The following is a 15,859-nucleotide window of genomic DNA, read 5'->3' as shown; positions in this document are numbered from 1 at the left end:
TTAAGAACCACTGCTCTTAACATACGGCCCCTCTTTTTCATGAGAAACTTGTATTTTATTACCTTGATTATACCTGTCCCATGGATCCCAGAGCATCGGTGTGATGGCCTGGGGTTGTCAGACACTTGAACACTAGCCTTCTTTATTTTGGTGGTCTGAAGGATGGACTGTTTTGCACTTAAGCTTCCTGGGGAAATCATTTGAAAATAATTACAATCACCTTGATTGTAAAGAAACATTACACTTATAATCTTACATTTAAAAAAGAAAAAGGTCCGTAAGTATATAAATCAAACACGAATCCCTGGTATTTTGGGGAAGTGAGATTAAGGTTTTTTTTCCTTCTGTTTGCTTATATCCATCTTCTGATTATTCCTCCTATGTGAGAACACTTTGCTTGTATAATAAGTAAAAAGTTTCATTTTACCTTCAAATATTTTAGGAGAGTTATCGGGGAGGTTAACGTTGGTTCTGGAATAAGCCTGCCTGGATTTGAATCCCATCCTGACATTTCTATTTTTCTCCATCTTAGGCTTTCTTTTTCCCATTTGAGACGCATTATTACACAAAAAGATTTTAGAAAACTGAGAAAATTTATCCAAAATTTTGCCATCATAACCTAGCTATGGTCAGAATTTTGTTGTGTCTCCCCTAGTCCTTTTGCATTGTGTTTTTACATGACTTTAATTATAAACATAATATCCTCCCTTAGCATTATTTCATCAACAGAATTCTATGATGGCACATAGCTGCATATACATTGAGTGAAATATTTTTTTGACACAGTCATCTAGTAACTGGACAACAGACCGGCTTGTAGGGTGGGCTATTCATGTCTCGAGTGTAAACCTTCTGAGTCAGTCACATTCTTCTTTGCATATTATGAAGCATTTCTTATATTTTTATATCAGTGATTTATACATTTCTTTGAACTTGACACTTCATATATTTTTAATCACACAAATAATACATGAATATATGTTCTTTGTGATGAATTCTAATAACCCAGTACTTTATAGGGACAAATGATAGTTCTCACTAATTCTGCTCTAAGACCCTGGCCTGAGGTAAATATTGTTTCCAGTTTAGTGTTGACTCTTCCCTGATCCATTTGAGAAATTATTGGCAAAGCACCCAGAGAAACTCACAAACTGTAATCTACACTTAACATAGAACACAAAGCCATCTGTCAAAATTAATTATTGCAGAAAATATCCATAATTTGATGTACATGATTAATATACAGAAACCATAAATTGGATTGTAAATATATGCTAATGATCGGATAGTATATGTGACATGGACCAGCGGTCGTTAACAGGTAGTGAACATTCTGATTCTACATGTAAATTAGGATAGATCCCCTGTCACTATTCACATATCAGGTGACCTTCTCTAGGATCTCTTGCTATTCTTGGGTAGTGCATACGGTGCTTAACCCGTGTTACAGTCTTGGTGAGAATTCAGGGGGCTATGAACCAAGGTGGGAAAAAAATGACATTTTGTATTTTCACTAACCTCTAACTGAAATTTTTTACTTTATCTTACACATGTAGGTTGCAAGACACAGCAGTTTCCTATGACTTTATCACCAACAGAAATTACAGATATGTTTCATATCATATGATAATCAGTTCAGATAACTTCTTGCTGTTGGTGCTCATCCTCAACTCTGAAAATTATGGCAGCTCGTGTTCACCACTGTATCTTGTTAATTTAATGCACTGATGAAGAAACACCTCCATTACTACATTGCAAACTTATGTTTTAAACATGAGAAAATGGAATTTCTTTTTTTAAAAAAATAAATAAATAAATAAATAAATAAATAAATAAATAAATAAATTAATTAATTAATTAATGCCTACAGCACCCGGTCTTCCTCGGTGGTCTCCCATCCAAGTACTAACCAGGCCTGACCCTGCTTAGCTTCCGAGATCAGACAGGATTGGGCAAGGGAAAACTGAATTTCAATGTAACTGTTTTCCTTCCTATGTGTTTACATTTTTGCATTTAAAATATCATTCTGAGAAGGGTCCATGAGCTTCACCAAATGCCAGAATAGTCATTCCCCTGCCTACACCCCCCTTCCCCCTCAAATCACCACCTTAAAGGCATATCATAGCATGATAATAAGAATATGTTGATTAATTTTCTTATATTTGTCTAAATACATTTTAGGAGAAGAAATACTGGTAGCATAGTGATTGTGTGTGTGTGTAAGAGAAAGAGAGAGAGAGAGAAAGAGAGAGAGAGGACATTAGTTAACATTTCCTAGGACTCTAGGAATTTTCAAACCACCATAGGAAAAAGCTTATTTCAAGAATAATAGATGGCCTTCTCTGCTCAGAGTCCTCAATATCAGAGTCGTGTTTCTATGCCTAGCAACCCCAAATAAATGAGGAATCAAGATCTTTTGGTAGTGTGTGGCAGTCTCTAGGGAAGGCAGCTTCAGATTCTAAGCCCCTGCAAGGCCATAGAGCACTAATGGTGAGGAGGACGTTGGATCTATCCCCACTGGCTGGAACCCTGGTGAGCCAGGTGGGCATCTGTCCCTTAGTGGCCTGAGCTGGTTGCTGCCCTGTTGGTACCTTAGACTCACATTATGGTGGAGATCATGGCAGTGCTTGATTCAAGAGTTAGTGATAGATATCTAGAAGCTGTCTGCACACTGTCTAGCACAGCGTTCCTCAACCTTTTTGGCACTAGAGACCAGTCCTATGAAAATCTAATGCCTGATAATCTGAGGTGGACCTCAGATACTAGAAGCTTTTCTTGCTTGCCCACTTATCTCCTGCTGTGCAGCCGGGTTCTTAACAGGCCACGGACTGGTACCGGCCTGCGGCCCGGGAGTTGGGGTCCCCTGGTCTAGCACATCACTGCCTTGTGGGAGATATGAACCCATATTATTCTGTCTCGGTTTCCTCATGTAAAGACGAATGAGGAGAAAGATGTTTACTGACATTTTGTATCTGGGCCTCTGTGTTCAAAGAAAGGGACTCAATAGGAGATTTTATGTAAAACATAGATTTCTCTTAACAAATGGAAAATTGGGTAACTACATTGTGCACCTCACCTATAAAGATCAGCAGAAGCAAAAAAGTGGCTAGGATTTTAGGATGGGACAGAAACGCTGCTGTTTGCCACAGGTTCCAGACTGGCTTGATTCCCTCACCTGATATGTACGACCTGTCTGGTCTCTGCAGGCATTTGAGTTGTGGCTTCTGAAATGGATTACTTCTAAATTCCTTTTGGATTTTAACACTGTGATCTTAGAGATACTGGGTAGAAGTCCTGTGTGCTGGGCTTAGTGAAGTATGTAAAAAATAGTGTGATTCTGATGTTCTGTGACATTTAAATTCTTAGAAGGCTCAGATTATGTTTTGCATCTCAGCATAGGGGTGACTCTGCTGTGATGCCTTCACTTTTTGGTACTGTTTATGATATGTAAAATGGGAGGGGGTCACCTTCTGCAAACTCCTAGAGCACCTGTGGGCAGACATGAGGCAAGGGGATGTTTCCATGCAAAATGCTGATGCCGTGGGTCATTTTTCTTAGCCTCCTTCTGATATCAACTGTCGGTAACAGAATCTTCTGAAGCATTTTACCAAAGAAGCTTTCCAAAATGAGAAGGGAGACTCAGTCTTCAGCTCTTCCTTTCCACAGGAGGGTGGGTGGGTTTAACTATTAAGCCTGATCTCACCATGGTTCTTTGCATTCCCCAACAAAAAGATTGGGTCTGGCAGTACTGTAAATCGTTGGCTATGTATTCAGCTTGGAGTCGATGGAGTTAAAGATTCATTCACATGCATGTCGTGACACTTATTCCAGCTTTGGCTCTGTAAGTACAGAAACCACTTGAGCAGCTGCAAATAGTATTAGCTCTAAGCTTGTTACGGATCTTGCAGACTCATTCATTGATTGCCTTCGATTTCCAGGACATCTTGGATATAGAATTAAAAAGACTTTAGTTAAGCCAATTAACTTTCCTGGGGCCTGGGCACGTAATATTGTATGCTAGAGAAGGTCATCGATGTTAATCAAATAGCAGTTTTATTTGAGCTGGGATTAAGGAAATCAGACATAAGGTCTAAGAATTGTTTATAATGTATTCCTTTCCGTATTGCAATAACTTAGCCTTTAACATCTGAGCCTGACCATAATTACACCTACAAGTGATTGGGTCATATTATCCTTTCTGTAGACTGTGACTTGATTGTGCCAGCTCTAAAGTATCCATCTTCCAGATGCTTCCCAGCCAAGTTTTAGTCTGAGGTTTTATCTATCTACAGTTTATCAAGCTTTTATACTGAAGTGTGGTGCTTAAGAGTGTAGACTCTAGGGCCATGCTGCCTGGGTTTGAAACCTGGCTCTGTGACAGTAGCATAGATAACTAACAGACCCCTGATGATTTAAGCATCTATTTTCATAGTGCTGACTTAGAGCCCAGATATGGTTTTCTAGCCACTGGTTTCATTTCCCAGGCACTCACACTGAATTGGGCCATTTGACTAGGTACTGCCAGTGGAATGTGAGCAGAGCTGATACATGTCACTTCTAGGCTGAGATGTTCAAGAAGCAGGTGTACTTTCTTCACTCCTTCTCCACCCCCCACCCCCATCTGCTAGCTGAATGCAAGGCCTGAGGGGAGAGTAGAGACATACAGCAGGAGAATCCTGGGTCCCTGAATCACTGTGTGGAAGGCTGTCTGATGACAAGGATACCCCACAGGGGATAATTCGTGAACAAGAAATAAACCTCTATTATGTAAAGCCACTGCGATTTTGGGATACGTTTATTATGGTGTCCCCCTAACTAATACAACCACTTACTGGTGGTGTCACCTTGGATAAATTACCCAATCTCAGTGCCTCAGAACAAGAAATAAACCTGTAAAATGGGGAAAAATATCTCTGATCTAAAATAAGTATTCAATAAATGCTGGTTCTATTATAATAATACTTTCTTTGTAGTAGTCGTTCTTATCCCCTTTAATCTTTGGGAAACAGTAAGTATGAATTATGTTAAATTGGAACATCAGAAATATGTGTTTGAAAAAAGTGGACTGCAGAAAATAATCTATATCAAGTAGTGCAGGCTTTGTAAAGTAGTGTTTTATTATTTGCAGTTTGGTTATAGTTAAATTGGTTGGTGTACATAAAACACATTCATAAATGCATACAATGAGATTTTTCTTCTCTAACACACATGGATCTGTAATCATTACTTTGGCTTTTAGTGTTGTGAGGCTGTATGGACAGCATAAATATTTGCATTTCAGAGCTTCAAATTTCCCATGCAGTAATCCAGAAAATACCCAGGAATTGGATTTTTAAATAAGCATTGAGACCATTTGATTTCGTTCAGTAGACAGATGAGTTTCACAATTTTAAAGCAGTGTGTTATGCCGCCATGCTAGGGCAAGGATGGCTGTATCAGCAGCTGGTTTAGTAGCTTGCCTCTGACTTAATTTCTCTTATATGAAACAGGAATCTAATGCAGCATTCACACTTAGTTTTATCACCATGAAGCTAAAATTTATCAGTGGCATTTGTCCAATTGACTGTGTTGAACAGTACATGCTTATGAGACTTATCTAGATTTTTAAAAAAAGAGTGTAGACAGTAAAACAGGGAGAGGAGAGAGATCATCTTTTAATTCAGAACCTGGCAATCTGAAAGTAGTAGAAATTTGTCAGAGACCACCCATTGTGGAGCCAGCTGCTCTGAAGAGCAGTCTCCCCTGAACTCCGTGATTTAGGAGAGCACTCCAAACAGCTAGCTGGGAACAAAGGCTTCAAGAACACTGGGGCCAGGGACCCTGATAATTCTGATGACAGTGCTCTCTTGAGGTGCGTACCAGAAGGAACCCTGAGTAGTAGACCATACCACTCTTTCCACACCCTCCCAACCCCCACTGAAATTTTTAATGATTCTCTCCTCAGTAGGATCCACCTCCATGCTTCTCACCTAATTGAGTAAGAACTGCTTATGGGTGATAATCCAGATTCCTTGAGTAGTCTCCATTTACCAATGCCCTGCAGAAATTGGAGCCCAGCTACTCCCTGCCTCCCCTTAGTTTGTTCTTTGGGTTGTAATTTAATGCCCATTCCTCCTCTGTCTTCTGTCATTTCTTCCTCTTATGCAGATTGTCTCTTGTTCTGATGGCTTTGACAGAGAAAAACTGCATTTTTCAAGGATTTTCTTCAAACTTAACTAGATCTGGAAGAGCATTGTTTTAACAGTGAGTGTTGTTTTTTTCGACCTTGGAGACACTTGACCAGAATACTTATGCGAAACAATTATTTGTTCAAAATGGCACTTTGCATTTTCAAATAGAAAATATTCTTCTGTGACCTAGAGTTCCATGACTTTGGTTAGGTTTGTTGTTGTTATGGTTAAGAGGAAGCGTTCCTAACATCAGCTTAAAGGATTTAGAAATGTATTTACTTGGAAACATAATTGCTTTGGAGTGTTGCATTTTGAAGTGACACTTCTGTGTGTAATAATTGAGTCGAGAGGAATACTAAGTACATTTATGTCATAATAAGAAAATGACACTGCCTAATAATGAGAGAATCCAAAAATTGTAGATGATTAGTTTTTATGGCTATATCTTTAGCAACATATCTAAAAACTGTTGTTCCTTCCTTATATAAATATTGGCTGCTAGCATCCAGTTTCTGCCAGAAGGGAGCCATCCTCAAAGAAGACTCCTCACTGCCTTGTGGATGTATTTGAAAACTGCCACTGCCCAAACTAGCATTCGGAGCCAGTTCATCTGTTAGTCTGTGAATGTTGGTTGAGAGTTCCTTATTGTTGAGACAAGATAAAGATCTTTTGCAGAAGTTATAGAACAAATGTCAAAATTTATTACTGCCCTCTGCCATCACCATCACCATTTTTGAGTATGTGGTGTCCAGCATTCTGCTGGGTGCTTTACATACTTGACCTCATTTGATCATCTCAACAACAGTATGAGGTCTGGTATTGTCCACTTTACTGATGAGGGAAAGGAGGCTGGTGGAGGCTAGGCAACTTGTTACATAGCTAGTAAGTGGTGACACTAGAACTTGAACTTGGCACATCTGGCTGAAGAGTCCTTGGTCTTAGCACCATGCCAAATAGCCCAGCAAGTGGGATACACATTGTTGATCTTCCTCTGACTTTAACCTTGACCATTGATTCTAAGCAAAGAAAGATGCTGCTACCAGCCGCCAAATCAATAGCATTCCAGCAAAATCTGTGTGGATTCTTTGCCACCTATCTTATCGTAGTCAGCTCTCTTTGTTAGGAATGAGATAGAGAGAACAGAACAGGAACCGCATTACTTTCTCCCTGCCGGAGGGACATACATGCTTACACGTACATGAAAGGAGCTAATATGCATAGACTGTCCCCTCCCTCTCGACCCCCAACTCCCAGTTCCCTTTGTTCCCAGTGTCTTTCAAGCCTTGTTCATAGATGTCCTGCCTCTGCTTACTAGCCACCTTGTGATGGCTCATGACTCCCATTACATTAATAGGCTACTTCATCGACTTCATTTCCCAGGAGGCAGGGAATCACATATCCTTCACAGTTATTCACTCTTCTAGGAGCCTTGGCTCATTGTTTTACATCTCTCCCTGGGACCATCTTCCTACCTGATGACTGTGATGTCCTTCCTGTTCCTGGCCAAGTGTTCAGTGTTTACAGAACTGTTGGGTTGTCCACAATACCTGGTACTTACCCCTCTTTATTCAGGGAGAAATATATACCTGTGCTTTATAGACTGTTAAACACTCAGTAGAAGACACAACACCTTCCCACCTCTGGCAGAAAGTGATTTACCTGCACTGTGGACAGGTGTGATCTCTGAAGACATATACAGAAGGGCTGCATGGGATCAAATTTAGATCGAAATGACCCATGCAGTTCTGCTCCAACTTTTTTATGACTTATTTTTAATAAAAGGAACCCAAAATTATACCCCAAGGGAACATATATGTTTGCTAATATTCCCCCACTCCTCCCACCCACTTGACACATGATAGGTGATTTGTAAATATTTGTCTAGTGATTGAAAATAGAAGGGATTTCAGTTAGGTTCCTTTTTTGTGTTGGTGTGATCCTTACTTAAATGATTGGTTTAATGAATTTATCTCTTGCATGGTGGCTATTTTAGGGCTTGAAAGAATGAGAATGAGACTGAAAATTGAACCTTCAGGTAGGAATATGAGGCCTCTACTGCTCTTATGTAAGAAGCCACCGGTACGGGTTCTGGGCTTAGCCTGTTTCCAGGGTGCTTTCCCAGTAACAGGGTTTACTGGGGCTCTGGGTCTTGGATTTCAAGGGAAGTGCCAGAGGCTTAGGGGAAAGATGGAGAAGCAGGCCAGTTTCTCTCAAGTCAGGCTTTGAGGGCAAGCCTTCCCCTCGTCCCGGATTCTCACTCAGGGTTGGACAAATCCTTGCTTTGCCATTTTCTTCCCTAGGCCTTCTTTCTGTCAGTCCTCATCTAGAGATTTAATTATGCTGACCTGAGAGATGTAATTTCAGGTTTTGATGATAAATTTGGCCGAAAGACCATGTTCAGCCATACCAGCTCTTTGGCTAATGGTAATCCCTGCTCGCATTCTCTGCAGAGGATACTTTTTTGTTGGTGCTGAGTGTACTCAGAGCCCCTTTTTCATGTTTGGCTTTTTTCTAATTAATTGTGATTGGTTAGAAGTCTCCTGACTGGAGTCCCGCTCTGAGGGCTGTTCCAGGTGACTCACTTCTAGATATGCAGTTATCACGTAGGAGAAAAATGACCCAAATGTATGAACAACATTACGTGTTCTGACAGTGAAGTAGTGCTTTTCTCTTCCTGGTGTTTATGTGAAATGATCTGGCAAAATAGATGCTGCAGAAATAATGCATTTCTGTGTCTCCCTTCGCAAATGATAAATGTTCTTGGCTCATCACAAGATTTCTTGCCAAATGCTGATTCTGCTAACAGAAGGAATGGAAGCTTCAGATGTTCTCCTGAGACAGAAGGAATAAAGAGTGTCTCAGGCTTGTCTTCCTTCTGTGTCATGAAAACTGAGAGGTGCTCTTATGAAGGGCTGTGTTCTGCCTTGGCCCTGGTCTTGCCTAAAGCCACAGGCTGCATTGCTCAGGTATCGCGGCTCCTGCTCCTAGCCAGGGGGAGGTCCAGAGGATAGAGGTTGCAGAGGGAAGAACATCAGCATCAATAACCCTATTGGAATTTGACTCTTACATTAAGGGCTTCCATTCAGGAAGGCACTGGTATGGAAATACAACACTCACTAAAATCCTCTGTAGCAGAAATACCAAGAGGGAAAATCAGGAGAGCACAGGGATTTGGAGTGGTCCATTATGTGCAGGTGCTGTGCTCGGTCCTTTCACAGATGTCCTCCTCGCAACCCCCTAGAGAAGCCCTGGAAGGTGGGCATCCTCAGCCCTGGCATTCAGAATGAGGACACAGGTCCAGGAGGTTAAGTGATTTCCTTAAAGTGACACAGACAACCCTCCCAAACTGCTGCTGTGTCTGACCATCGAACTTTTGCATGCCTCCAAGAGAGCCCGCCTCTCATTCTTCTGACTCTTCTGTCTTCTCCCCATTGCTCTCTTCCAAGTTCTGGCCTCTCCAATCTTCCAAATTCTTGTCTCCATCCTACTTTACTTCCTTTTACCCATTCTTCATACTACGGTTTTTCAGAAGGACACACCAGATCATAGAGTTCTAATATCCATAGACCCTTCAATGGCTCTGGCTGTTGCCTATCTCCAAACCCCATCCTCCTACTCGAGTTAGCATAAGGTCCAAACTCTTAATCTTAGAACATTACCCTTGATGGCCTGGTCCTGCTCACTGAATGACCCCATCTCTCACCAGAGCCCCTGACTTTGGCCATCCATATGCTAGTGAAGTAGAACGGGGGTAGTTCCTTGAGCCCCAGACAGCGTCTTGTCCCTGGACCCCTATATCTGCTTCTCCTTCTGCATGGCAAACTCATCCCCTGTGTGTTTCCCATCTTCTTAGCCTAGTCATCCTTTAAAGGTCCAGCAAAATGGGAGTTACTGCATTCTAGATGTTTGTGAAACAAATAAATGGGGTACTGGAGACAGGATTCAAATCCAGACTGGTCTGAATCTACAACCAGGTGGCACAATATCTTCTCCATGTTCATCTTCTCTTCCGCCTTCCTTTTGTGTGTTTGCTGATACTTTCCTAACTCCTTTTCCCAGTTAATGGGAAGACTGCTTGAGACAGTTAATGGGAAAACAAAGTAATTGTTAGCACTGTCCTTGAAGTTATGGAAAGTGAAGCCAGGTTGCTTGTACGGCTGTGTGGGAGGCCAATGCTGGAGGAGCAGGAGTTGGGTCGGGGGAGGTTGCCTTCAGCTCCGTCTTGGTACCTTGGAGAACAAAAGGCGATTTGTAGCTGGAACACAGCCATGAAGTAATTTATAATTAAGGCTCCAGGGCCACCTTTAGAATGGGCTTTCTCCTCTCTCTCCAGGTATTTTTATTGCTAAGTGTTGTGTCTGCTCCATTGAGGCCAGGCTTCAAACTCACACGTTGTGGTCCCGTGGAGGGATAGAGTCCACTCCCATGACATCCAGTGTGCCCTGGCTGTGTGGCTTTTGCTCGCTTGGAGCAGCCTTGTGATTAGCTGCAGGCATTGTTAACTGACAATGTGTCCAGTTTTTGGTATTTGACTCTCTTGGTGAGTCCAAACTACCTTCGGCTACAGAATCAATGAAACAGGAGTTGTTATGGCAGTAAAATGGGCCCCCTGAAACAAGCTTGCAAATATTTAGACTGTCAGTCCTTCACTCTTTACCACTCCCCGCCTCTACTCCCCCACCCGCAAATTCCAATGACCAAGAGACTAGAAGTTGGACCTTGTTAGGTTTAAAACTCTCTCTAACCATTTGACTTTCAACAATGACTAAACTTCTCTGTGCCTCAGTTCACCATCTGCAATACAGGGATAATGCCAACCTCTCAGGGTAGCTGTGAGGATTAGACAAATTAATGTGCGAAAGCTTCCGGCACCGTGCTGGGCCTGGGATACACAGAGGACTCATTGTACTGACTTCCTTAGGCTCTGCTAATGAAGACATGCTGCTTAATTACACAGATTTTTAATTGGGACCACGTTCCCCTAAAGAAATCTGTTTATTAGGTGCCCATATGCTATTCTACATATAACTACAACTTCTTTATTTTCTAATGTCCAAAATAATATGTTCATTATGAAAATTAGCAAATGCAGGTAAACAAAAAAAAGAGAAGAAAAAAACCATTTCTAATTGCACAGCCAGCCGTGACCATTTGGCATGTCCTTCTAGCAGTGCATTTGTGTGTGTGCTTGTGTCTCTGCAGATTAGTAATTGAAAAAAGTCACCAATTACTTTCTGTAACATAGTGTAACACACCGTATGTACATTTCCTGTATTCTTTTACACAATTTGATATGGTTATGTGGAATTCTGTTGTACTGTTGCAGCTTACTCTGTCCAGTTGCTGGAGGTCAAATCACTTGGTTTCATACTGTAAGGCATGTTTTTAAAGGTTTTGATATATATTGCCATTGTAAGCTGCTGAGGGCTTGGGATTGATTCATGACTATCACTGGGTTAATTTCTCTGTTCTTCAGAATTCTTTGATTCCAGCACAGTGTAATGTTTCCTGGTAAGAGTAAGGCATTACATTGTTCTGACCTGATTCCAAGAGGCATTAACACATCTTGAAAAGCAGAGTGTTTTTCGCTTATGGGATAACTTCCCAGGGTGGTGAGAAAGTAGTATGGGCTTGGCTCATTGGCAAAGAGGACCCACTGTCACATGTCCTGAAAGGAGAAGACGTAGGCTGACGGAGGAATGGAACCAGTAAACTGCTGTGTTTGTCCCAGATCTGGAATCCTTGGCTTGGCAAAGAGCTTCACGTTGAGATTGGTTAGCTAGGTCACCAGTCACAAATAGTCTTGGGAGACTGACAAACCTGCCGTGTTACTTTCTTTAATTCCAGAAAGTCAGGAACTCCTTTTAACAGAGTAGACTCAGAAGAAGAGAAAATGCAGGAAGATCTCATTGAAAACTTGGGGATGGTGAGAATTAAATAAATTGATTCCCTTTTACAAATCTGTTGGGAGAGAAATACATGCAAGTGACAGATATGACCAGAATAATGGCCTCTGTCTAAAAACCAAAAGATTCAGGCAAAGGCTAGTTGTGAGATCCATTTTATTTTTATCTTAAGCCTCTAGATCACCTTTAGTTACAGAATTACCTAAGACAGAGATTGATTTCACTGACTATAAATGTTAGATTGACATTAGTTTTGTTATTTTACTCACTTCATGACCTTTGTATTTTTGGTAGTGAATCAGCCTTGGCTATAAGTTGGCTTTGGCTGTTGGCTTTTGGAGTACATCTGGCAGGCAGCAGAGAACCCCCAGGATTTTTGGCTCCAAAGACATTGGCTTGCATTTGAACTTAGGGAAAGTTTCCAGTGATTGTCATTGAAGTTTTATTCATACAGCAGAGGACGCTGTTAGCTTGAACCAGGCTTGGGTTGGCTGGAGTCCCACATCCCAGGCCAATCCAGTCAACGTCCCAAGGGATAGGGCGGTCACCCTTAAAGAGCCACAGGACAATGCAGCTGCATTACTTGCATGTTCCTTGTATTGTAACATCACAATTGTTTCCCAAAAAGCTTCGCTCAGAGAAGTCCTGTGTCTGCTGTAGGCTAGTGGGTGACCACGAGGACCTGACCTAACCTCCTGGACCACACAAGCAAGTTACAGTACCAGGAGAGATGAGCACTAAGTGCTCAGGGGGCTTGGAGGGAGGGTGCAGACTCCTCACCTTGGGAAACTAGGACACTCTTACTGAGTAGGAAGAGAAGGCCAGAAGAAGGAATACTGGTTTTCCAGGTGCGATGTAGGAGACTTTTAAGACAAACATGTAAGATTTTTATGGATGTTTTTAGGGAGCAGGGAGAAACATGTCACTTACAACTCATGGTCTATTATAGGATCACACACAGAAGCTCAAAACATCCTATAAATAATGTAGCAGATGTCTGTCTTGGTCCAGACTTAGGTGGTCCAGAATAGGACTTTGTTTATTTCTTTAGGATTGCCTTAATTCTGAGAAACGCCAAGACTTTGGGCCTGATGTTCAGATCAGGGGCTCCAAATGCCCAGTCTAAGTGTCCCTCCCTGCCCTCCCCACCTCCTGCTCTGCCAGTATCTAGTGGTGGGCCCTGGGGACTCTGTGAGGACAGATGCCCCTAGATTCTATGGACTTTAGTCTTAGGGATCAGAGGACTTCTCTCTTTACATTCATTTCTTTAGAGTCACTCTCTCTGTCCTCAAAATCTAATCTGTTCCTTTCAGGCACCCAATATTATTTCCTCAAAAGGCTTGGGAATCTCAGCTAGGAAGGGAAGTGTCTTGTGTGACACTCACATTTGTCTCTCTCTGTCTCTCTGTCTCTCTCTCTGTCTCTCTCTGTCTCTCTCATACACACACACACACATACACACACACACACACACACACACCCCCCACCTTGGGGCAAGAAAAGACTGAGGAGCTCCTTGTTTTTTCTAAGTAGGAGCTTGGGTTGAGTGTTTAGTAATGATTCAGATTTTCCCCACAATAAGAGTAAATGTAAAGCTCCTAATAGTTTTAGTTCCCCGGCCTTTGCATACGTACATAAATGTAAGGGATTCCTGTTGACATTAAAAGTATTTGAAACCCCATTCAGAAGATTTTTATCAATAAACATTGTTTCTTTCCAGCGAGACCAAAATTAAATCCTTAAACCAAACCTTTTGGTCTCACTCTTACAAAATACTGAGGATCCCTAAGACCTTCCGCTTATATGGATTATGTTTATCGATATTTGAATTATTAGAAATTAAAACCATATTAGAAATTAAAACCAAAAAACTTAAAAATTAATTCAAAACAAAAACTCCTTATATGTTTATATAAATATCATTTTATGAAAATTAACTCTATTTTCCGAAAGAGAAAGATTTAGAGGATTAGCATTTTATTTTCATTTTTGCAAATCTCTTTAATATTTGGTTTAAGAGAAAACAGGTGATTCTCATATCTGCTTCTGTGTTCAATCTGTTTTGTTAAAATCCTTGAAGAAAATCAGGCTTCATATAGATATACTGTTGGAAAAAAGGAGGACTTCATGGACACATGAAAGGGTCTCAGGGACCCTGCAGGAGTTCTTGGACTACTCTGAGCAGGGGTCCCCAAGTCCCAGGCTGTGGACTGGTACTGGTTTGTGACCTGTTGGAACTTGGCCACACAGCAGGAGGTGAGCGGCAGGTGGGTGAGCCAAGCTTCATCTGTATTTGCAGCCACTGCCCAGCGCTAGACTAGCATCACCGCCTCAGATCATCAGGCATTAGATTCTCATAGGAGCACTGGTCCCTGGTGCCAAAAAGCTTGGGACCGCTGACTTTGAGAACTGCTGGCTTAAACAGATAAATTACCAAGGCGTGTGATAGATTTTAAGTAAAAAAATTATTTTTGAGAATTTGAGTCAAATCAGTCCCTCATGAACACACTGACAAATTATAAAATCCTATATATTAAATGTTGTTTTTATGGTTTTTGTACTTATTGTACATGCTCCTTTCTGTGAGCTGATAGGAAGTCCTCAATAATAACTGAATAGAATTACAAAACTCTATAGCAAGAACTCTTATTGTTATAAAGTGTTTATAAGATGCTTTGCCATGTTACTTTCTTTAATTCCTACTCCAGTTTAGGAGTTGGCAAGCTTTTTCCATAAAGAAAAAAGAGACTAAATATTTTAGATTTTGTGAGCCATCTGGTCTCTGTTGTGACTACTTAACCTGATCAAATATGTAAACAAATGAGTATGGTTTTGTCTCAATAAAACTTTATTTATAAAAATAGGTGCTAGATTAGATTTAGCCCAAGGGTTATAGATCGCTGACTCCTGCTGTAGTTACATATTAGAGTCACAGCCTTGTAACTATTTTTCTTTAAGTCTCTAGTCTTTGGCTATGAAAAAATTAAGTTAGTGATATTCAAGGGGGAGGGAAAGCTGAATTTCTTTATTTTTATTTTGTGACTCATCTGGACTAGTTTCCAGTGGTGTTAGCTGCAGGATAGCTAATGAATCTGAAGCAGTCCTCCAGAAGAATGGCTGACTGTGGTCAAATTGGAAGTATAGCTTTCGAGACCTGAAGAGAATGCATGATAGAGTTTATTTGCTTTACTTTAGAGTTTATTCCTTTCCTAGGTGCTAGTTAAGTCAATTTACACATTTCTACCTAGTTGACTTAATAATTTTGAAATACAGTCCAATCTCCCTAAATCCAACAGAGACAATCATATCATAACTTTATTTTTACTTACTCCTTGTAGGTAGATGTGCTTTGACATCATGGGCGTGATGTTTTGTGGTATCATATGCCTTTATTGTTGCCCTCCCTCCTTACAGAAATACAAAGAATATGAGAAAGACGTTGCCATAGAAGAAATTGATGGCCTCCAACTGGTGAAAAAGCTGGCGAAGAACATGGAAGAAATGTTTCACAAAAAGTCTGAAGCAGTGCGGGTAAGTGCCTCTTGTTTCTGCTCTGTATTGTCCTAAGATACAAAAGCAGTGCCAGGGAACTGGCACTGATGAATCCAGCTCTCAAAGATCCAGGTTGACTCAGCTATTATGTACATACTTTTTTTTACCTTAAGTCTAGTTAACCAGGAAAAGTAGTTACTAGGGGCACAATTGTCCTTTCCATATGTGGTTCAGGTACCAGTTTTTGTCTTATAATTTTATGCCTTTAGCAGAGATAGCACTAATTAAACA

At 41.0% G+C, this 15,859-nt stretch overlaps 1 protein-coding gene across 3 annotated transcripts in view; it reads left to right on the top strand.

Moving 5' to 3' along the window:
* The window catches only part of CACNA2D3 (calcium voltage-gated channel auxiliary subunit alpha2delta 3), a 793,860-nt gene that overhangs the window by 148,642 nt on the left and 629,359 nt on the right, over positions 1-15,859 (top strand). For all 3 annotated transcript variants that reach the window (XM_039867421.1, XM_039867422.1, XM_039867424.1), the window contains exon 3: positions 15,491-15,607. In XM_039867421.1, coding sequence (XP_039723355.1) covers positions 15,491-15,607 — 117 coding nt within the window. The remainder of the gene's footprint in view (positions 1-15,490; positions 15,608-15,859) is intronic.

Source organism: Pteropus medius, unplaced genomic scaffold (assembly GCF_902729225.1).
Source record: "Pteropus medius unplaced genomic scaffold, Ma_sr-lr_union100, whole genome shotgun sequence".
NCBI lineage: Eukaryota > Metazoa > Chordata > Mammalia > Chiroptera > Pteropodidae > Pteropus > Pteropus medius.
The sequence above is the reverse complement of the archived record's forward strand: the minus strand, read 5'-3'. Positions and strand labels throughout refer to the sequence as shown.